We start from the raw sequence: 23,866 nt of genomic DNA, 5'->3' as shown, positions 1-23,866 counted from the left end.
TCGCGCCGTGTGGCGGTTCTTACAACCGAGATAGAGCGAGAGACCGACGACCAAGCGCAAAGATGACGACGACCTTATAACTGTTCCTCGAGCAGCTGATTTGAATCGACGATCTCTCCGAAAAGCCGCGCGCATATACATATAAAATAAAATCACCTGCGCCTGGCTAACGAGGCGAGGGCACCTTGCACAACACCTCCGTGACTATACGGTTAAGCGAGAGAGAGAGAGAGAAAGAGAGATACTGTCGTTGGGCGTGCATCGCGTATTATACGTAGAGTCATCGCGTCAGCGAAAAGAGAGAGACGATCGTGAGACGAAGAGCAGAAAAAAAGAGGGAAACAAAATAATCGAGATAAGAAAGAGAGGGAAATGAAGCTGAAGATGGTTCTCCGTCGGCGCATCGATTGCGAGGTAATTAGCGAGCTGGGAAAAGGGCGTGGATCGGTGTAGCATTAATTAATGCATGTGAAAAGTTTCGGTTATTTTTCATCCTCTTGCAAACGCGCTCGATTAGGCTTTTATATTATATTATATTCCTTTTACAACGCGCCACGGGTCTTCTCAAGCGCAGCAATTGGCTCTGTCTGTGTGTGTGTGTTATATCGATATCGGAATCCTGCGCAACTAATGGATTTCGAGATAACAGACGTCGGCGGCGGGGCTCTTAAAATTGTTGCAGGTGATGGAATTGCCATTGCCCCATTACGTCTAATAGATATCTAAAATTGGCTATTATGGACCCGCGAGTGAGAGAGAGCCATATTGTAACTGATAAACGATGTCAATATTGGCCATCGTTATTACGCCCCGTTCATTTGTTTTTATATATATTATAATACATATCTCTCGCCCATTCGCAAATAGTCGGATAAGAATTTCTTGTGCACACGTTATATGCACGCACACGATGCCGATGTTTCTCGTTATATTATTGCCTCATCTCTCTCTTTCTTTCTCTTATACTGTATTGAGCCCAATTGATTTCTCTCGCTTGCATATCGCCATTCGACGTAGAAAATTCTCCTTGTATATTATTCGACGCGCGACTTAATGGACTCTTGGAGGGTTGATTAGCCGACAAATAAAACTAATTCTCCGTCGCGTTCGGGCGCGGTCATGCGAATGCTAGAAAATGAATTACCCACGGTATCGGTCGTCTATCGGTCGTGTCCCCGGGTGAGAGTTGTGTAAAGCGACGTGTTGTAGTTGTTTTTTTTTATTGAGGTGAAACTTCTATTGAAACCTGACATCTTATAGAAATATGACGGTCCCAAAATTTTAAAGAGAGGTTCGTCCTAATCGCTTTGTAATGTGGTAGATATCGTGCAACACCAATAAGCGCGTTGGGGTAGAGGAGTGAATCTGAAAAGAACGAGCCAATGCGATACCTGTAAAAATATAGACTCTAGAAAAAACAGTCTTTATCGCGCTGTGATTGGTCGGGGCTAGCCCTCGGAGAAATCCTCAATATTTTACGGCTAGTTTTTTATCAAGTCGAAAGGGACTGGGGTAGAATTGAACATTGACTAACAAAAGTGTGTATTATAATCTTGTTAATTTTATATTATAAAAAGTGTATATTTTAATGATCTGAATTTTTATCAATGACCTTTAATTCGACCATAGTGATTTATATACATTTGACTGTAAATTCATAAAAAAAGTCGTTTCATGGTCAATTTCGAACCATGCTTAGACTTATAGAATCGCTTTTGTTTTGCCACTTGCAGATTTACTTACAAGGAGACCACATAAGATGTGGGTCACCAAATGTACTGAAAATTTTTTTCTGGTCTCCTAGTATCTAATAATAAAGCTCCCTATGCTTAGTTTGATCCAATGGGCCTTAGAGCACATTTTAAAAATCATTTTCTAGTTTATTGAAAAATCTTTGTGATTTTCAAACTCGTAATAGGACATATTAAATGGAAAATTGCATAATGTACAAGTATCAGAATTAGTCCAAGAATACATTTGAATTTTTTCAGAATTTTGGAGACCTGCTATCACCTATTTTCAAAGGCCCAAATTTAACGCATTTTTACTTTTTTCTTAAGAATTTCAGAGACCTTTGAAAATAAGTGATAGTAGGTTTCAAAAATTCTGAAAAAATTCTGAAAAAATTCAAATGGTTTCTTTGACTAATTTTAAGACTTGTACATTTTACAATTTTTCGTTTAAGATGTCCTATTACGGGTTAGAAAATCACAAAGATTTTTCAATAAATTAGAAAAGTATTTTTATAGTGGGCCCTAAGGCTCATTGGATCAACCTAAGCATAGCGGGCTTCATTATTAGGTACCAGGAGACCAGAAAAAAATTTTCAGAACCTTTGGTGACCCGCATCTCATGTGGTCTCCTTGTTAGTAAGGTGCTCGACATCTAGTGGCGTAGTCTTGAAATGGTATCATCGAATTTGAAGTGTTTGGAAACTGGTTCTAAAATTTTGAAACAATCCACATGTCATTTTTAGCTGATTTAAAATGCATTCAATATTTGTAGCATAATTAGAACGAAAAAATTGGCAAAAACTAGCCAATTAATGGTACAATATTTTGGAACATATTAAATGGGCATTTTTTAGTCGCTGGACCATTATTAATGTTAAGCGTTTCTACATTACTTATAAGTTTGCTAGCTCCTTTCTGTTACTTATATCACTCAAATAAAAAAAAACAATTAAAGTCATTAATATGCTTAGATAAAATCATTTTTTTCTGTTTTATTTCATTTCAAACGTTTTTGTCGGTGGTGACAGTTTTTCACTCGAGGCTTTCTAAATTTTTCGCCGAGAAAGTGACCGAGAGTCATATTTGATGGGAAATAGCTTAAGCACGTTATCGGGCTAAAATAATGATTCTTTGTTGGCACGCCATTCAATTGTTATTTTTCGGGCACTTACAGAAACGCCGATTATTATGACAAATGTAAACGGAGCAATATAGCCCCGAGCTTTTGTTTCGCGTAATACAATTTATCCAAAGAGAGCGATTTGGCACCTATTAAAAGAAATGCCTGGCTCTAAACGCCGAGGCAGTGAAAATTTAATGGAGCAATATAGCCCAGGAGAAGTATAAAAAAAAGGATCAGGCAGCACTAAATTGCGCACATTACGAACACATTGCGCGCGCGGAAAGGTCATTTTCGTAAATTCATTGTCGTCGCGTCTATAATTTAACCTCCCTGTTAACGAGTTTATCTATCTCGAGCGACAATCTGCGGATGTATAACTATATACTATAAACTCGTTGGACCACTGAGCTCGCGCACAAAGTCTTATTCTATTATTTCTGATGCGACAAGGAGATCTCTCTCGGACCGCACAAACTGGTATAATCCACGTCGTCGGGGTGAGAGCGTGAAAAATGTATATTCATGCGTAGAGGCAGTTTTAAGGTAATTTTTTTTCTTCTCTCCTAAGGCTCGTGGACACGCACAATTATTCAATGGGACGACGCGCTAAACATTTCGCAATAATTTAATTTCATTTTTCGATTAATTAGCCAACGAAGAGAGCGAGTGTGACTGTGCGAAAGTGCTAATGCTTAATTAGATTACCAAAAAAAAAGGAGCAAATAAATGATGTCTCTGAGGTGGAATTTCGTATCGGTAAACACATCGATCTTTATTTTTGCTCTGCAGCGCGCAGCTCTCTTCCTAGAAAGTAGATTCTTGTACGTGGAAGAACCAAACAGTCAACGAGTATAATAATGGTTCTCCTTTCGTGCGGTCAAGATCGGTTTACGTCCTTTGCCAGGATTTCGCAGGATCATTGAGTTATTTCGGCGTTTGGTTCACGCGCTAAGCGTCTCAATCAAGCCCACAAAGTCCAGCGACCTTTTGTACACCCGCTGCGCGCCCCGAGTCTAAATTTTATTACGCACGACGAGCTGATCGCGATCGTCGTCGTGCAAACGTCGTGTAGTGTTAGAATTATCTCAAGCAGTGACTCGTGCACGTCCGGAGCGCGCACTGATTCATGCTTCTTTTGCGTTATACACACTTTATACAGCCTCGCACAAAGAAGCAGCCTCAGCTCTGCGCGTAACGAATCTTCTCGACTCTTCTCTTCGGTTTTTCCTCCTACGCGCGCTCGGCCTTTACCGGAGGTTTTACGATTAGCCACTCGCGTTTTCAAAGGCGCACTCGCGCGAGCATTTGCGGTTTTACACGTGTATTATATATTCGAGCACGTCCTGAGTCATTATCGTCATATTTTGCCGCGCGTACATACCTTCCACGGCGAATCATGACCGAATGCGCGAGCGTGAATATGTTTGACCATAGTATATTGTAGGAAAAACATGAGCAGCCCTACTCTGGTACACAGCAACTTCCGGGTGCGTCGTCGTCGTCGAGTTATAATTCGATATCGCGCGTCATCGTGCATTAGCCGTATATTAGCTGCGTACTTGTAAGCTTCTGGCCGCGCATGCGCCGAATCAATCGGTAAAATTATTGTATTTAAAGCGTGGCTAATAATATAATAATATACAAGCGCTTGCATATAACTACATATGCGATCATCAGTTATCGATAATCTTGAGGCTCCATAAGCCGCGCGCGTTGAGTCTCGATGCACGAGAGGCCGGTTATTTGATTGATTACAACATATGTATATCGCCGAGGTACAAAGCACAAAGTATATAGACCCTCATTGCCTATGCACCTTGTAGCGCACACGCCTCGTATGAATAAACGACAATCGCTCGCTTTTGTATAATAATGCGCGAGATAGTTTTCGATATTATCCAAGATATTGCGGCTCATTTTTTACTTTCGCGCTCGGTATATGTTCCTTGGGAATTTTCGCTCTAAGAAGAATAAACACTATCACAGCCTGTAACCGGAATGAATTACCCTTAATCAAGATTCATACGTTAGGTGACCGTATGCATGGCGTGTAAGAAGGTTAGCAAAAAAGTATCTAAACCGCGCGCGGATTCGAGCGTGCCTGACTCGTGCAGCGATAAAGAGAAAAATGAATCACATGTGTGTGTGTATATATTACGTACGTATTAATCAATACATCGATTACGCATCGAATGGACATTAAAAGTAATGCGTGTGCGTGTGCGCGCGAGTGCTCTCTCTGGCAGTCGTACCGTAGCGCGGTAATAAGAGAAGTCATAATAGATCATCTTAATCGCGGGGTAATACTGATTAAACGATAAGAAAGAGCCTCGCTGCGTGCATTATCGTTCATTTCACTCTTAGCTCTTATTTTTCCCTTTTTAACGCAGCTCCCATCCTGTACCTATCCTATATATCGCAAATACGCATACGTATACGCGAACGGAAAAAGGATGAAAAGCAAAGCAGATTGAGAGAAAAAAAGGAGGGAAGCGGAACGAAATTCTGCGGCGCAGCAACCGCGAACGATAGGCACTGTATATCTATATGCACACGGTAGACAAGCAATACTACATGCGATGCTCTCACTTTTTCTCAATTATATTCTTGGAGCTTTGCTTCGTTCACACCTCGTGCTCGAGCTGCTGCCGCTGCTGCTGCTATGGAGCACGGAAAAACGAGTTTCGCATCGGTTTGTGCCTTCATTTATACATATATCTGTGTGCGTACACCGCGCACAGGATGTCGTTGGGATTATATACACTGCACCGATATGTCTCGCAGAGCGGCTCGTTGTTTATTTTTCAAACTATCGCTGCTACGCAACCTTAGCTCTGGCTTTAGAAGTAGCAGCAGCAGCTATTATAATTTTTTCCACATTTTTTTATTTTTACAAACTCGCGCCCTCAAACGCAATGCATCGATAATGACTTTTAATGCAGCCGGCTTATTAATATATAACGAGATTTCAAAGTACACTTGGCAGGAGTGCGTAGAGCTTGCGTTTTTGCGCCTACGTCCGCGACAACGATTGCAGCTCCCGTGTAAAATCGCGCGTCCATACAAGTTACCGTACGTTGCAATGTGTTGCATGGATTTCTGGGCCGGTATCCCAGCACCTACACGGCACATTATAAGACGAGACTGATCCGAGGAGTCCTTTATCTTTCGACGAAATTAAAATTTATACTTTACCTCAAAAGAGAGATGAGTGCGCGCGCGAGGTAGTAGCAGCAGCAGCCACCGCGATATCATAACTGGTTTTTCGTCACATTTAATGTATGCGGCACAGATCGCGCATATAGTCGCGGACGATTAAACAACCGTTCACTTCATTAAGATAATTTATTGGAAAAAGTCCGTGCAGAATGTATCCAGAGAGCTGCGCCTAATAAATTTTGAAATATTGTCGATACGCGTTTATTAATACATATTCGTTTGAATTAGTGTCTCTTCTTTTCGCTGCATAATTTGACAATTGATCACGATGCTAGAGATGCATAGAATATAATGTGACTCATATGCAAAAACATAGATTCTTCTCTCTCTCTCTCTCTCTTTTGGTCACGCTGTTAAAACATAGAGTGGCATTAAATAATACAAACTAGTTTTCTCTCGGTTTCTGCGTTTAGAGAAACAAAAAGTAAAAGAAGCATACACACATCGTCGTCTCTTCATCGCGCGGCAGGCGTTCCGCGCCATGCTTATATAGCGGACAAACTGGATCTGCCAATGTGTCTTCTTTTTTTGGTCGCGGCATTATATACCTTGATTTAATTCGCAGCAGCCGCAGCCACAGCTGCATTTACTTTTACGAATGTTATATCAAAAAGATGTTTAGATATTGCTCTTACTCGTTCGGCCTTTTTGCGATTCACGCAGGGACCGTATCAGTTTAGCATTAAAGGCCTCTCTCTCTCTCTCTCTCTCTCTCTCTCTCTCTCTCTCGTTTCGCAAAAGATCTTTAATGCAGAAGAGGGCTAGTTTTATATAGAGGCAGCACATAAGTGTATAAATAGTTTATGGTCTGGAGCTCGAGAGATTGAATATTACATCAAGCGCATCCGCACTCATACAGGCAAATCCGTAACGACTATCTCTCATTTCCTCGTAATCCTTTTGGTCCTTTTTCGACTATGGGATATCAATTTTTCGTATATTCGTTGCATTTATAATGAATCGGGCAGTATTTATTTTCTCCGCGCTCGATCGTCATAAATTTGCGAATCGTTACTGCGAAATTAGCATAAAATCGCGATTAAATCCACTACTCTACGCCCTCCCAATTTTTCTCTATATATTTCTGGTCCACGAATCTCTGTCTTTTTCTGGCTGTGAAAAGTAAATCCTCCTCCGCACGCGCTATCACCGATCTCTCTTCGTTTATATATATTTCGCGTTATAAAATAGGTTCAAATAGGTCGTCACAATGTGGTCCCGTGTGTGTTACAGAAGCTTTTATCGCTCTACGTTTTATGCTCACAGACTCGTTCACTGCAGTGAGTGCTGGCATCTATTTTTTAACTACCCATTGACGTTTTCATCGCTGCATTTCCGCGTATCGTAAATATTAAACCACCTCAGTCTCTGACGATGCGCAATACATCGTGCGAATGCGTCGCACGGTTTTGAGCCGTCCTCCTCCTCATCCTCCTTCTTGTCTTTTGGGTCGTAAAGCCCGCGAAAAAAAGAGACAAGCATCGAATTAAATTATCACCTCGTCCCAGAAGTTCTTTTGTAAACTCGCCTAGGTGCTAAGGCGTCTAGATTAAATGCCATTCAGCACTTCAGGCTGAGTGAAAGCTAATATAATCGCGAAGATTCATGAGTGACGCCGTTCCCCTGTGTGTGTGCAGTGGCGTTTGTTTCACCCGATGCTCGTGTGCAGCCCGTGGAAAAAAAACACCCAACGATAGAGTTCCATTCCGTATGCGATTTCGAGTGCCGTGCTTGCATCAACCTCTCGCAATTCAATTGATTATAAACTCATAGAAATTCAGCCAATTTTTACTTCGCCTCTCTGTGTGTTACTCTTCGCTCGGTATTACATATCTCTCCGAATGCGAGAGTTCAAATTCCTCGTGCCCAGCCTCTCACTGCATCGGAGCTTTCTATTGTATTCGATTGAAGTGTGTGTACACACACAAACAGACACTTGTACACAATTCAGTAAGAGAATTTTCAATCGTACTCGCATGCGTGGGTGGATTTGATGCAATTAATTTTGTTTTCAAGCCTCGACCGAATAAAACTTCAAATGATTTTTCTTCTTTCTTTTTACAGACTCACACAAGAGAGATCGGTTCGAGGAACTTTCCAGGGGGAGCGAGCAAAAACGTAAGTGATGATCATTTGCCATTGTACATTTTGTTGCTCTTTTTGCTCTTTCTAGCAGTTGCCGCCGTTAAATCTATTATTTATTTTATCTCTGACAAACGTGGAAAACCAAAACAAACACGTGGAAATTCGTCCACGGTGATAAAAATATAATCTCATATAGCGCAGCTCGTCGCTGTGCTCTCTCTCTCTCTCTCTCTCTCTCTCTCTTTCCCCTTTTACCACGATTATTTATTATTATTTATCGCCAATTGCAATCCGCATCATACACAGTAACTGCGGAAGTTCTTCAAGTTTACGAGTTGCGTAAAAATCGTTATACCCGCGCGTATATTTGCATAAACGATCCGCTGCTCATAAGCCTGATACATCGATTAATCACGAACGTTTTATATGTATTACGGCCATACGAGAGGATCGCTTTGATACACAGCACGCATATATATAATACCGATGTTGAAATTTTTACGAGCGTAATCTTTCTCCGCAGGAAAAAAAACATCATCGAAACATCAATTACAGGTGTATTAAAAAAGAAAAAAAGGAGATCGTTCGAACAATGTTATAATGTATATTTTGACGAGGATCCGAGCAATTTTCAATCTCAACGGCTCCGTAATTGCCGTATCCTCAATAAATGTCAGTGAGCTCGAAGAGCAAAGATCGCGTACAATATGTAGTGGGCGTCTCTCTTTCTGTAACTCTCGTGCACATGTGCTGCACTATGTGCTATGTGTGCATTATGAACAACAACCTGTGCGCTACTATATACTCGCACAAACGCATACACGCACACACACTGGCAACGTTCTAGTGCGTAATAAATTAAATGCTTGACATTATCGAGTCCGAGGATCGACCGCAGGGAAAATCTCCTTGCTCGAAGCTAGGCGCGTATCGCTTGACTAATTAGCTCGACTGCAGACCCGTATTATAGTTTCAGCTGCTTACTTAAATACGATTGCGAATTATGTGCGTTTGGCGTGCATTATTTCCTCGTTCGCGCGCAAATGTCAAAGATTATAAGTTTAATTCGCGCAATTAGGAACAGATACCGAAGCCAGGACAAAATGATCATTTTGGAGCGCAGTTTTGGAGATTTACACTAAATATTTTTCAAAAATGGGATCAGTTACTCGTCAATTCTTAACCGTTCATACTTCAGCCCTTTTAGCTCGTACCTTTCCACCTGCACGTTTGACCGATTTATATATCGTGCAGAGATCGCGAGTTAAAAAAAAAGCGGGCACGCCTAATTGCCTCCACAACGATCTCGTTATAAATATCACGTTTTGTTCCGTAATTGTAGATTTGTATCGTCATGTATCGATGGACGTGAGTTATTAATGATACACCTGTTATATTCGCAGCTGCCACACGACGGCGACGACGACGGGTCGCGCTGTGATTATTTAATCTAGGTGACTGCGTATATATTGATTCGTAATGTGTCCCATAACTCGCTCGAGGAAGCCGACAATTTGTGTGTGGATTAATAAGTGCACGAGACACGTACGCATGTCGCGTGTATTATGGATATATATACATTTTATTGACATACTTCAGACTATATACATTATTATATATACTTTTATAAATTGCAAAACAAAAGAAAAGAAAATATTCGTCGCCGAGATTTCGGTAGTCAAATATTGGCATCGAGAACGACGTGTTCGTGACGTCTCGCTTTTTTACGATCACTCGAGACGTCTCTTCTCCTCTTCTGGTGCTGCTGCCTCTGCTCCGCTCGATTCTAGTGGGAGGCACCTTTATCCTCCGGGAGTAGGAAAAAAATAGTCACGTCGCCGCTCGGCGTCTTGACAACTTCAGAATGCCGAATTAGCTGAGTAGCCGCTAATCCGTACATCAAGGTCGGTATACCTATATTTATTGGACGCAGCATCAAGCACAAAGAAACAGAAAAATAAAGAAATCAACGTACAAGTATATAAATTATAAATTATATATTATATTCACGAAACGAGCATTCAAATGACTTGTAATGAGTTTGACTTGTAATAGGGTTGAGAAAGAAAAAGAAGGAAAAAAAATTATTTTATCATCTCTCTCGAGAAGAGGAGTGCATAAAGAGTGCGCGAGTTCTCTCTCTCTCTCTCTCTCTCTCTCAGCGTCGACGCGAGCTTAACGAACGATCAATGAATATAACATTATATTCCGAGAAACTCGCAACTCGAACTTTATGAGCCGTCAAAATGTTTAATACTGTGTAAGAAAAGTACACTGCTTCTGCCAATACAATAGATGAGGAGGCTGCTGCTGCTATACGATGCTGCAGATGATGGTGGTGGAGGGAGAGGCTGGGAAATAATTCAAAAGACTTACACAGCGATTTGACGACGAAAGAATAGAGCGTGGAGTCGAGTTTTAAATGCTTCAAGAGTAGAGAGAGAGAGAGAGAGAGAGAGAGAAAGATTCCAAAATGGAATTTAACGGTGTGTGTCAGGGCTGTGTTGCACAGATATCGACAAGGCAGAGCAGAGCAGAGAGACAAGTATTGTATAAAGTTTAAGCTTACACAGCCAACCCAACTTTTCTCGTTGGCCGCGGAATTGTGAAAAAAAATATAAATAAAAAAAAATAAAATAAAGTAACAACAGTGACGCCGAACAATGAACGTCGAGGACACGGCGATTGATCAAACGTCCTATTATTGCGCGACACGTACATTATCCACGCCTTTTTTTATTTACGCTGAGCTCGCGCGCGACGACCATGTCTCAAATATCCGTAAGTCACGTCACCGCGCGTATAGCGATCATTTAAGTTTCGGCTCGGAACAGGGCGGAGATTCGCACGACCGTTACATAAAGATAAAGATACAGTACCGAAGTTGATGATCTTGATGACCTTGAAGAAAGTGTCGTCGAAGCTGAGATCCATCTTGGGCCTCCTGCTGCAGTGATACTTGATGTAGGGAAAGCATCCGGTGCGCAGCACGTGATAATTGCTCTGGCCCACCGTCCAGTTGAAGTGCGACCAGCCGCGCTGGTCGTTCCGGACGTCGGCGTAGCGCACGAAGTACGACGTCCAGGGTGGTTCGCTCGTCTGCTCGAGATAACAAGTCAGCACCTGTGTGTGCGTGTCGCAAATAATAATTTTATATATTATATAGTCATTATGTGCGCGGCAGTATAATACGAAAGAGAAAAAAAAGCGTCGAATCGCGTCGCGCGCACGCGACATTATACAGGTACTTGCCGAGTTGATGGATCGAAGTGTTTACCGTAATAGGCATTATATATGGTGGTAAAAACGAATACCTCTAGGGGGCAATCGCGCGGGGGAAAAAACGTTCGCGCACACACGCGCGGTATTACGTGACTTATGCACGCAATGGTAATAATTCAAATGTGTGCTTGCACGCGCGTGCTTAGGCTAGGGCATTAGTAGGATTTTGAATCACGAGTGTGTGCGCGCGCGCACTGCAGTCAGTACAATATATACTTTGGCAGTTTCATCGTACCGTGATTTATCGCTTTTATACGTTATTATATTCGCCGCAATCATATATGCGACTATTTGTGAGTGTGTCTGTTTGTGTGTGTGTGTGTGTGTGTCTGCATAAAAGCGTCGTCGCGCGCACCTCAACTAATTTCCAATGCCCCGATGATTCATAACTGTGCATTATATATTGACTGCAGCACCGACAGTGACGACGCAGCGGCAGTGTCATTTTATCCGAAAACTTTCATTCGATTATTTGTTAGGGGATTTTTATTATATGCCTGCCGCAACGAGAGAAGACAATGCGAAATTCTGCTGCCGCTGCTGCTTGAGCTGACTGAACCCAACTTTCACTACTATACTACTTAGGCTGCACTTAGATATCGCCCGGCGCTGTATTAGATTCCGCGCCCGCACCGATCCCGGGGTGTATGTAACAACTACTGCAGCTGACAGGCTGCATCAGAAAACTCTGGCTGCTGCTACTTCTACTCCACGTCTAATGCTCCGGCAAATAACGCACCATTACACGGAGAATAAGCAACAATTTCCCGGGCTTCGACGAGAGGCGCGCATAGTACAACACAGCACACGGCGCGTATATTTACCGATAATTTTCCAAAAGCAAACATTATACATATATCTCGAAATATACGTACGTACACGCGTGCTCCCGAGGAAACGGTTCGACGACTTTTATTATATATGCGCGCGTGAGCCATATAGCATATAAGTATTATAAGTAGCCCGAGATATTTTCTCCTCCAGCGCTACCGTTTAGATTTTCCAATCAAAATATCTCGAGATAACGATTTTTCGGTATGTATGTTACATGTTTTATATGATATCGCACGAGTGAGAGCTGCCGAGAGAGCACGAAATGTTTATTTCGCTTATAAAGGCGCGAGAGTATGCAACGTCCGTTATAACCTTTCGACGAATGTGATCCTTGTGATTTATCCTATACAGTTGCCGCGCCGCAGCAGCAGCAGTCTATGTGCGGCTAGGTGCACACACACATAAGTGCGCGCCGTTATTTTGCGTGCTGAGATTGTCGTCGTCTTCGTCGTCGCGGTGCCATCAGAGCGCGTGAAAGATGACGCGTAAAAACGCGCTGTATCTCTTTCTCTCTCTCCCTCAGCTGTGTGTTAGATATAAATGCCGTGTAACATTGTAAGTGACGTTTCGAAATTTTTTTCTCCGTAACTTCGTGCTAGACGCGATATTAATGCGCCGCGCGAAATTAAAGGAAATATGCAAATAGCTTGTGTATACAGTCGCGGCTTTGATTAATGTTATGTATATAAAACGAATGTGTGCATATACGTACTTCGGACGACAGTGGTTTGGACTTTTTCATAATTGCCATATGCCTCGTGACGAGCAGCGAGATGGATTTTTTCGTCCAGCCTGTGCGGACGATACTCGAATTCATCGCGTATTAGCTTTTACAGACTACTCTGGAACAGCAAAAATAACAAACGACATGTGTGAATAAGATAGTTATTTGCCAACTGTGCGTGCGTTATACGTCCACATACACATGCACACATGTGGGTACACAGTCACACCTGCTCGGCCGGCATTATTATTATGCCCGATGGGATCCTCTCGCGCGAGCATATTGTACCCCTTTTTTTATTTTTTCGTCGTCGCCGCCGCCGTTGCCGTGCATCGCGTCAAAATTGTAATCGCACGGCTAACTTATGCACTCTTATCTAGCCATAAAAGGAAATACGCGGGCAACCATGGGCTTTTAATTAAGATTCACGCCGTATATTAAAGTAGACTATAAAGGCCTCTTTCTCTGCAGCAGTGGCAACGCATCTTATCATATCCCGAGCGTGTATTTTACGCGCTAACTCAGAGGAATGAAATGCAGAAAAAAAAGGACTCGGGTTGTTGTAACGTAAAGATAATATTCACTCTCTCATGTGCAGTCAGAAAGGGGTACGTTATGTGTACTTTATAGGTATATAGCAGAGCGCGTAACGACGTGGGCTCGCATGCGTACAACAACATACACACGTATGCACACACACACGCGCGTCCGCCCGTGTGGGTTTACCTCGCTAACCTTGACATTTTGCATATATGCTTTATTTTATGCGTATATTTTAGAAAGGTGCCCTGCTGCCGCCTAGCCCGACGAGAGCTGCTTAATTCGAGTGTTTTATAATATTGATTTTTATCGTCGTGCACATTTTTTGACGCAAAAAAAAAAAATAATTCTCGACGAGCTCGTTTAGAAAAAAAATCAGCTACCGCGTGTATATGAATGCATTTTTTAGCGCACACAAAGTTGGGCGCGGCCTTATAATATATGAAATATTAGCGTGTATCACGTGACGCAAGCCAGAGAGAGAGTTTTGTGTCAAAAAAAGCTGAAAAATTCAAAGTCACGAGCTGCGTGAGCTGTATACCAGCGTCGAGCTGTTGTAATTTTGCGTATACCTATATATACGCGCTTAACTTTCGCGCCCGACGACGTCGGCCCGGGGAGCTTACGTTTTGTCCAATTTTGTTTTTTTTTTTTTAGTTTTCAAAGTAGCTGCCTGCAGAACGACACGTAGGTATCCTCGCGAACCCCCACGTCCATGCCACGTAATCAAGTTTTGAGTTACATTTCGCACTCGCGCAAGTAATTAGAAGTGCAGAAAGAAAAAAATATATTGCATAAAACTTTGCCTCCGAAACTCCGAAAATGGCGCGCGCGAATGTGCTCATTTCGTCCCTTTTGACGTCGGTCATGCAAAAATGAAATTAAAATTATTTTTCGCTGCTCATCTCGGCACGGGAAAAGTCTCGACTATTCCACGTTCATAGATAAATATATCCCTCAGAATTAACGCAGAGAAAACGAGTTGAAAAATATATAAGCATATCATCGTCCTGGCCGCGACGTAGAAGACGACGTGGTCGTCGCCGTCTGGCTAATCGGTATAAATTTACCAGGCCTCGCCGCGCTTCTTTTGCGCGGCGCGCACATAGACACACACGAGCGACGAGCCAGCTAGCTCTCGCTTATCGCCGGGGCGTCATTTTCATAACCGTAAATCATCAAGTCTATTGGAAAATGTGCATAAAATTCGCCATCATGCAAAGTGTGGCGCGAGCGATGGCGATAGAGTAGCGCGGCTAGGGTTTATTATAAAGTATGGATATGAGATGTGCCGCTGATACCGCGTCGCCGACACCGAAGCCGCCACTGCTGCTGCTGCTGCTGCTGCTGCTGCTGCACATGCAGCACACCGAACGAGTTTGGAATCGAGAATGCGGAATTTATTTTATATTTTATGAATATTTATGGGAAATTTATTGAAAATGAGATCGTTGGGCTCGAGCTCGGCCAATAATGATTCGAATTGTATTTTTCGAGATCGATATCATGGACGTCTCGAGAGGTGCACTGATGATTTAATTCGGTTGCGGGAAATGACTTGATCTACACACCCTTGCATCGTGCACATTTCTCAAATGTTCCTCGTAATGCTTAGATAATAGTCACGCACAAGCAGTATGTTGCAGTTTAATCATATAGTTAAACGAACCATTTCGCAGCGTATACGCAACCAATTTTGAGAGATGCGGCGCAATTAACGCTACGATTATATTCACTACGTCTATGTATAATATTTTAGCCGATACGAAAATGGGAAACTTGATGGACATCGGCTCAATAAGAAAATTGCTCGCATATCCAATCAAATACAGGTGAATTCTATAACACGTGGATGATTTATGAGTTATAATGAAAAGCCTTGGCCGCAAGCTCAATCGAACCTTGGCAAGTAGTAGTAGCAGCATCAGCAGCAGAATCCAGTGATTCCTGGGCGAGTTTCAATTTGCCTCCCCGTGCGTGCGTATACATTTTCCGTTTAATTAAACTTTGATGATATTCGAGAACTCGAGCATCAATGGAAAATGTGTCGCGAGAACAAACAAAATATATAATATGTTATGCACGCGCGAGAGTCGTGTACTTCACCTGTGCATACGTAACGTACATACACACACATACATACATAGCCGAACAGCTGATCATATCGTCTCCTCTGTGAGCAAAAAGTATTCGCCCATGCCTCGTGCGGACAGGATGCAGCCGAGTGTGAAGAACAATATCCTTTCGCTTGCGGAGCTGCGAGGAATGCGCGTCACGCGTCACGATCATAATATACGGAACCTTGACCCTATACTCGGACTACTGCCGCGTTAATAATATTCTGCATATAGATATTCATATACGCGTATCCTTATGCCAGTTGTTTTTTTAACGGGGTCGCAGGCATGCGGATTGCACCGCAGTTTGTTTATATGTGAAACTAAAATATCCATGGCAAATTTTCTCAGCATGAATATACAGAGCGATTGTTTTTCTGGGTACACAACAATGATTAAGACTTAATTACAGCAGCGAGCAAGCGGTGTATCAATTTGTAAGTTAACGAGTCATGGCATTTGTGTGTTAAGACAGTTTGTGGGTCACAATTAATTTGCGGATTCGTGCTTAGCTGAATTTTCGCATGAAATTGAGACGTGTATAGACGATCGACGCGCGGAGTCGATGTATATATGCGACTCCAGACGTTTATTGCACAGCAAATTATAAGCTTTGCGTTGGGTTCGGTGTTTTTTTTCTTCATCCTTCGCGAAATGACCGAAAGAAAGTTCAGCCTTCGCAGCTTAACATTTGGACATTGTTCCACGAAAAGTATAACTTTTTTTCTGTTTCGGCTTCTCTCTCGCTCGCTCGTTCTCTCTTTCTCTCGCCTTCTCTCTTAGCCCTGTATATACGAGAGCGCTTTACAAAGGGTAATATTTGAAAACAAGCCTCGTAACTATACTTAAGCCACTGAGAGTTGCTGCTGCTTCTGCAGCTCATGCTGCTTGCCAGCCACAAGGCACGTTTCGGCGACATTGTAGCTACTATATACATTATATTATATGCGCGAGAGTAAAGTTAACTTTTTTATTATTATATGCACTGGTGTTGGGACGTGCAAGGGATTTCCGTTATTCATTTGCTGCGCGTGTGGTTTTACAACGAATTTTCGGTTTCCGCGGGGTGATACGACTGCGGAGTCTTTTAAAGCTTCAATTTTCATATTACTTCCAAGATTTAACAACTTGACTGACTCCAGCATCCATAAAGCCAATTGTTTTTTTTACCAATATATTTTTTGTTATGAAGAAAATTGGAAAGTTTACCCAAATATCAAATTTTCAATCTATTCGTCTGAAACTTCTACTGAATGTTTGATAATTGGATGAAACTGAAACGAAAACTCATCACAGTACAATTTGATTATGACATATTGTGTCAAAAGATAACTATCGAAAATTGTTCTAAATAATCCTGGCGAATCCTCGCTTAAAAAAGTGATTGAAATCAAAAGTTATTATTAATGTTCACAGCTTTTTTAATAAATTTAAAGTCGCAAGCTTAAATGGACGGATTTTAAAAGGATTCAACCTCAATTGAGCTGTCTAAAAAGTACAGAAGCGCGCTAGATTATTAAGACAGTGTCAATCATTTTACAAAAACTACTATGAATAAAATAGTTTATTACTCGCGGTTTCCGTCAATTATTCAAAAATCAAACTATTCGAGGTTGAATTACGTTCGTTCAATTGCAAAAATTACGCAGCACGATCGAGTTTGTATGCTAAATTTCACCACGCGTACGTATTATGAATAATGTTCTGCAAACAAGCAGAGAAAAACAAACTCGGATCGATAAATATATCGGAAACTAAAAGCAGTGCAAGTGCATATTCACATATAGTAAAGAGAGCAGCAGCAGCAGTAGCAGCGAGCACGCGCGCGGACTTCCAAACACTCCCTTATGCACAACGTGCGGCGCGCAATATGCATACAGAATCGGGAGAATTCCGCGGGGTATTATGTGGTAAGAAGCGTGGCGCGCGCGCGTTCACGCACACATTGCTGCGAGCTATCAATTTCCCATATATACATGTATCCAAAGAAAGAGAGTCCGAGCAAGAGAAAGAGAGAGAGAGAGAGAGAGAGAGAAGGAACACACAGAGATCTATCGGATCTCTCTCTCTCTTTCGCAAGTGTTTAGAATACGTATACCCGAGCGATCACGGTATATACACAGTATGTGCTGCTGTTGCTGTTGCTCGACAAGCGCGGCAAACGCGAAAGGAAAAAGGAGAACGTTAAACGCGGAAAAACGAAGAGAGGAAGAGGAAGGAAAAAAGAGAATAGATCGCGAGCGAGCGCACGCACATGGCGAATCAGGAAGTAATAAGCCTACAGATCCGAAGGAGAAAGAAGCGAAGAAGAAAGTATCTTGCAAATGCAGTGGCGGCGCTCCGCACACATACACACACATACATACGCACACGTGAGCCTGTTTCAATTAATCAAGCAAACAGCCGATCTTGATGTACGGCCTATTGGTTACCGAGCGCACGCAGCAGTGCTGCCGATCGTTCATCAAAGATTCTCGCGTGTCTGTGTGTATGTGTATGTGCATGTGTACAGCCAAGAGTTCATTAACGTCGATATCTATTATACGTGAACTGATTAAAGCCCGCGCGCTGCAGTTAGTTTTGTAGAAGGGAAAATCTAGGTCTATGTGCGCGGGCACACACATTTAAATATGTATTATATATATGTGCTGCGCCGCGCCGGTAGCTGTTAGCTGCGCTGTGTTAGCTTTTCTAGATAAATGTGGGTCGAAAAATGTCCAATTGCGGCCGATTTTATTATTCCTAAAAGGCCTGCAGCTTACTATACTACCGTATGAGCTTGGAGTCGCGCGCACGCTATATACGAACCGGCTAATGATCGTAAATATACAGTCGCGAGTACGCGCGACTTTCGATTATCGTTTTTCCTTTTTACCTTGTGTATTTTTTTTAATAATTTAAAAGCAAAAATAAAACTGAAAATAAAAATAAATAAAACGTGTTTGCCAGCAACAGCGCGCGTTGGCATTATTATATGTACCACAGCACACACACTCACACACTAGCTGCAGCCATCCGCTTTTATAGATGGATATTACCGGGGCTGGTTCTATTATACGGGGAATTTTTGCGCTCCATACACTATACACATAATACGTACATTCGTTGTAAAGCACGTATATGAGCAGGAGAGAGAGAGAGAGAGAGAGAGAGGACACATATAGTCGCGCGAGTGCCTCGCATGCAGCTAAGCGCACCACCACCAACGCCACGGCTATATGCTTATGCACAGGAGTACTCGACGAGCGTGGCCAGAAACGCAGAGAGACGTCCAGTGGCCCGAGTACACACACATAATAACGGTATACACATATCTGTATCTCATAATGTATTATGCTTGCGCTGTGTGTCTCATTCGCCCGCTCGCGCCTCCCAGCCTCCGGAGCGTGTAGTGTTGCATACGCCGACTATAGGTACAAGGCTTCTCGCGCGAGCTTTTGTGCCACCCGAGCCACGCCATTTCTACCTCCATATTTTGACACGCGGATCAGCGGAGACCGACAAAAAGAATATCACTTTGAGGTGTGCGCGGGGTACGCGCGTGCACCGCCCATACAATGGCACATAATACTCGCAGAGAGTCAGCTGATAACTATCTCGTCTTTTCTTTCGCGTGACGTCGTTTTGTATTAACTGACGACTCGGCTGAATTTATACTTATATATACCTTATATCCTTCGTGTATATGAGCGAGTGTGTGTAGACGAATTTACTTATGCCTTGGCTAATGACCGAGCCCACTCGAGAGACTCGATTTTTCATTTCGGACGTTGAATTTAATATGTAATTCGCCGGGGCACGTCACGAGTTTGACACTACGCTCGCGCCCCGGCTTAATATTGCGCAAGAGAATATTAAATAGTTCGTTAAATTCGTGTACGTGTTTAGTACACATACACATATATGCGCCCAAAACAGTTGCACAATCCGCCTGGCGAGAGCATATAATGTATATCGAGCCTTACACTACTACTCCTTTATCGATATCAAAGCGATAAAAAATGGCAAATAAGAGCTCTCTCTAGATGAACATTCGGATATAATTAGATCGCGCAGAGAAATGAGATAGAGAAAAAAGAAAGAGAAGAAATAACGTGAGAAATTAGAAAGTATTCGCGCGCTCGCGGTTCGCATTTGCAACGGGCGCGTAAAAATGTTCTCATATGCACATACACACACTCGCTAGAGCCATATATGAGATAATTTTTAGTGATAAAAGTGCAGCACATATCGTCTGTGTGTGTAGTCTTATATGTTGCGCGTTTGCGTAAGACCCGAGGCAGCGTATGTATAATTTCGCCAAATCGGCAGTAGTAATATTACATATTATATATTAACAAACAGCTCGGGCCGGCGCCGATAAACGCGAGATTAGTGGCATTTAAATCAATTTCGAACGCGTAATTTAGTTATTACGGCCAATTGATTATACGCATTAGAGCTTGGTGAGCCGCCTAATATAAAGCGTTGCGCAGTGATACATATATAATAAAATATATTTGCCAATTTTCAAAAGCGTTTTATGCCATTAAATAATAATATATCTCGAGAGTGCGACGTGAAAAATTAGACAAGTGTACGTTCGAGGGAATTGATACTTAGGAAATCTTGACTCGAGCGCGCGGCTAGAAGAAAGGCTTCTGATAAACCAGCAATTTTCAAAGTAACTCTTTCACGACGCGAGCGCGGCGAGCGGGAGTGTGTGCGTCGGAATACCTAATTTCACGAGAAGTAGCCAAAACGATAGCTCACGAAGTCGTTGTATTGTGTGTTGGACGCTGAATCAGGAAAATCAGGTTTTAGAAAGTCCGCCGTGATTTCACGTTATTAATGAATAGCTTAGGGATGAGAAGTGAAAAAAATGTTTTTTTTCGCTTTGTGAGTTGGGCACAAAAAACGTCCATTTAAATGCGAAGCTGAACGAAGTAAGGACTCGGATGCAAAGGTGACTTAAAAAAGTCTATCTACCACAGCTGTCTCGAAGGAAGATGATTTCGAATATACAGCTTTTTTGGATCCTCGCACTTTCTTGGTCTTTTTCTTATTCGAGAGTTCTGCATATAGACCGCAACAGAAACAACAAAAAATCCTTGAAATATATCCCCAGCGACGACACTTGCGGTTTTTCGCGATTTCTTTCTTTGTTCTTTGAACGTGCAATATTTTGTCTGTGTATATATACGTACGTAATGCATAGCGACATCGTGCTCCAAGCGTATAGTTACGAGCGTTAGTATAGTTACTATACTCGACGTGATATTATTAAGCACGCGCTCATCGCGTACACTCGACGCATCCAACGAGAGAGTTTTCGGTTTGCCACTTCCTATATAATATTTCGTTGTTTGAACGCGTCGTCGGTGACGGCGGCGGCCCCGGAGTCGAGAGCCAAGGGGAGAGCCAAGGGAGATCGCTGCGTGCATCATGCTTCCCATCTACCCGCGTGCGTCGAGGAGAAGAGAGCTCTCGGGCTAAGTTTTAATTAAAATCTCACTTTGTTGCGAGCTTAATACATTGCGCGCGTGTTTATACACTTGTGTACGTACATATAAAGCTCGCGCTGTGCAGTGCAGCAGCAGCAGCAGCAGCGACGTTATCTGGGAAATCCTGCGATACACAGTAGCCGCGCGTGGCATGTGCAACCCTCCCTCCCTCCTCTCGCCCCTTTGTGTCTCCGGGTTACTACTAAAGCTCGCAGCAGCGTTACTGATGAATTTAGTTGTTGGTCGCCGCGACTCACGGTCAAATGCGTCCGTGTGCTCGAGACGCGATCCTTCGTTACTTTATTCTTCGTGATAAAGGTGGACCGCGATTCTAATGCGTGTACGGCGGGCAGCGTAAGAATTCTAATTAGAAGCGCTATTATCGCAATTTAATTTAATCTTCCGAATAAAAAGTGCTCGTACGAAGCCATGTACTTATGCAAATATCATATAAATTTACACGCGCGCGTATCATAAATTTATTCGAGTCGCGCGCGCATTTATGGGGCCTCATTTTCACGCAGGATACACTTCTCGTGTAATAGTTTAATGATAGCCGCTCGGGTAATAATAGCAAAAAGTTCGCGATCGCTGCTGCCATACATACTATGTACGTACTACTATATGCCACCGTGGCTGCGTTAATGATAATGGCGCGCCGCGGAACTTATACACGCAGCGAACACCTGTTCGCGCGCGACGCGTCCTCGTGTACACCGTCATACAGTAGATGAGCTATATAGGATCGGTGTTAATGCGTAATTGCGTGTGCGCGCCCGATGCGCCGTGCGCGTACAGATGAGATCGTGTCATCGTTTCTTTTTCTTTTTTCTTTTTTTTGTCGTCGTTGTTGTTCAGTAGGTAGCGCCGAGATGTCGCGCGATCATCGGGTGTACAGGGTATACATAAAAGATGAATCGCGAACATTCGTGGACCTTTTTTCGTTCGGCCTCTGATGCGGGGTATCGATTGGTTACGTTGTCGCTAAGGATGTCGAGCTTTCGAGTCATGCTTGATATCTAATGGTATTGTAAATGGAGCCCGGATGAGCGCGCATGAAAAATTGATTTTCACTTCCGTTTTCTCGGACGAGCTAAATACAGTGTAGCATTATAAGGCGGTTATGGACGACCCACCGGTGCGAGTTGTGTGTGCGCTCTTACGGTGCATCGCTCGTATACAAATACACTCAAACGCACACACAGATTCGCAGCAGCTGAGGCAGACGTGTTAAAAACTTTCGATCCCACGCGTTCGCGTCTCTACTGACGTATACCGCGCTATACACACATACACTCGCAACTCTAATACTCGAGCTCCTCAATTCGAAATCATCTAATCTCAGTCTCTCTATTTCTCTCTTACGCTGTATACGTATACGTTCCATTGTTGTACTCTCGTTCACTCCTCGAGGCCGACAAAGCTCCACTCGCGCGTGTGATGCGCTAATGGTATGCATACATACGTATAGGTACAGTGTGTATGTGTGGCAGCATTTAAAAGTACGCATAATTCGTTTTCCGTATACGTGTGTACGCGCCTCGGAGCGTAAATAAATGTATGTAAGCCCCGAGAAGGAAAAGCTTTTTCGTCGATATAGTAAAGAGTAATTTTTATTACCGAGCCGCGTGAAATTATGGTAAAATACATTCATTTTCCAGACACGATGTGTGTGTGTGTGTGTGTGTGCGTGTGTGATCGGCTTTTCTTACTTCTTTTTTTCGTACAACCAAACAAAGCGGGCTCGAAGATCGTTTGTACAAAGGGGATGTATGGCTTTTTACAACTTCAATGACAGCCGCACTGAGTCCGTCGTCGAACTTTTACTTCGTCACCGTTGGGTGAGATATGAGACGCGTGGAAAGAGGAAAAAGTTACGATTATCTTTCACTCATTGAATATATTTCATCGAACATCAACCATTCTGCGTGTATTATAACTTCTCTTAAAACTACTATGCCGACTTATACAATTATTTTAACTTCGCTACTTGCAGATTTCAGATAAAGAAACTTGACATCTAGTGATAAAGGTTTGAAATTTAAAACTTTCCAGGTCATTGAAAATACACTCAATACTTGAAACATAATTGTAACAGAGGAATTGTTAAAAACAAACTAATCAATAGAAATCTATTTTATAACTTTTTAAATGGTCATTTTTGGCCATTTATTAATATGTTGAGTGTTTCTACCTGAGACAGAAGGATCCAAGAATGAGAGTGTATTGTGCACATGAGTAATGTGCATCGTTGGGTCTATAAATACATAATTTTTTCATTTAAATATTCAATTCGCGATGAATATCGATTATTACGTGCGCTCTTTCATTATTATACATCATATGTAGATAAATAGAGGAGGGCTGAAAGGTGATGTTCGTTTAAAAAAAAGTAGGGGCTTTTATGACTTTATCGTGGAGTCCGTATAAGACGATGGCTTTTGCTCCGGGGCCGCCTCTGCCTCGATAAGAAGTTGCTTGTCTACTTTGCGCTACATATATACATATAGTGCACACGAGGCATACACACATGTGTTGCAATCGGATAAACTGACGCGATAACAAGGATGGGCCCCCTTTGAAGCTGAACTGATTAAATAACATACCACGCGCGACTCGAGCATACACTGCACTGCACACATACACACACATTATTTTGCATATATAGTTTTTACAAAGCTTCGGGCGCTTATAATGTGGCTATTTGCCTATTTTTATCGCGGGAC

General features: G+C 42.5%; 2 protein-coding genes across 3 annotated transcripts in view; one reads left to right on the top strand and one right to left on the bottom strand.

Moving 5' to 3' along the window:
• LOC106657130 (cadherin-99C) overlaps positions 1-23,866 on the top strand; it is a 131,748-nt gene that overhangs the window by 39,575 nt on the left and 68,307 nt on the right. For both annotated transcript variants that reach the window (XM_014378458.2, XM_014378459.2), the window contains exon 2: positions 8,140-8,193. In XM_014378458.2, coding sequence (XP_014233944.1) covers positions 8,140-8,193 — 54 coding nt within the window. The remainder of the gene's footprint in view (positions 1-8,139; positions 8,194-23,866) is intronic.
• Positions 9,872-13,161, bottom strand: LOC106657133 (uncharacterized protein C15orf61). Its single transcript, XM_014378470.2, has 3 exons — positions 12,989-13,161; positions 11,040-11,283; positions 9,872-10,074 (listed from the first exon to the last, which is right to left on the bottom strand). Exons 1-3 carry the CDS (start codon positions 13,091-13,093, stop codon positions 9,947-9,949), a joined length of 477 nt encoding a protein of 158 aa, XP_014233956.1. The 5' UTR covers positions 13,094-13,161; the 3' UTR covers positions 9,872-9,946.

The sequence above is a fragment of the Trichogramma pretiosum genome, unplaced genomic scaffold, assembly GCF_000599845.2.
Source record: "Trichogramma pretiosum strain Unisexual culture from Peru unplaced genomic scaffold, Tpre_2.0 scaffold14, whole genome shotgun sequence".
Lineage (NCBI taxonomy): Eukaryota > Metazoa > Arthropoda > Insecta > Hymenoptera > Trichogrammatidae > Trichogramma > Trichogramma pretiosum.
This window is presented reverse-complemented; position numbering and strand designations above follow the sequence as displayed.

What these genes read in the sequence shown, in the direction of transcription:
- LOC106657133 (XM_014378470.2), bottom strand. Translation starts at nt 13,093, where the DNA reads ATGAATTCGAGTATCGTCCGCACAGGCTGGACGAAAAAATCCATCTCG. An exon ending in CCAAACCACTGTCGTCCGAA is followed by an intron (nt 11,284 to 12,988) that starts GTACGTATATGC and finishes ACGCACACACAG; the next exon opens with GTGCTGACTTGTTATCTCGA. An exon ending in CATCAAGATCATCAACTTCG is followed by an intron (nt 10,075 to 11,039) that starts GTACTGTATCTT and finishes CAATAAATATAG; the next exon opens with GTATACCGACCTTGATGTAC.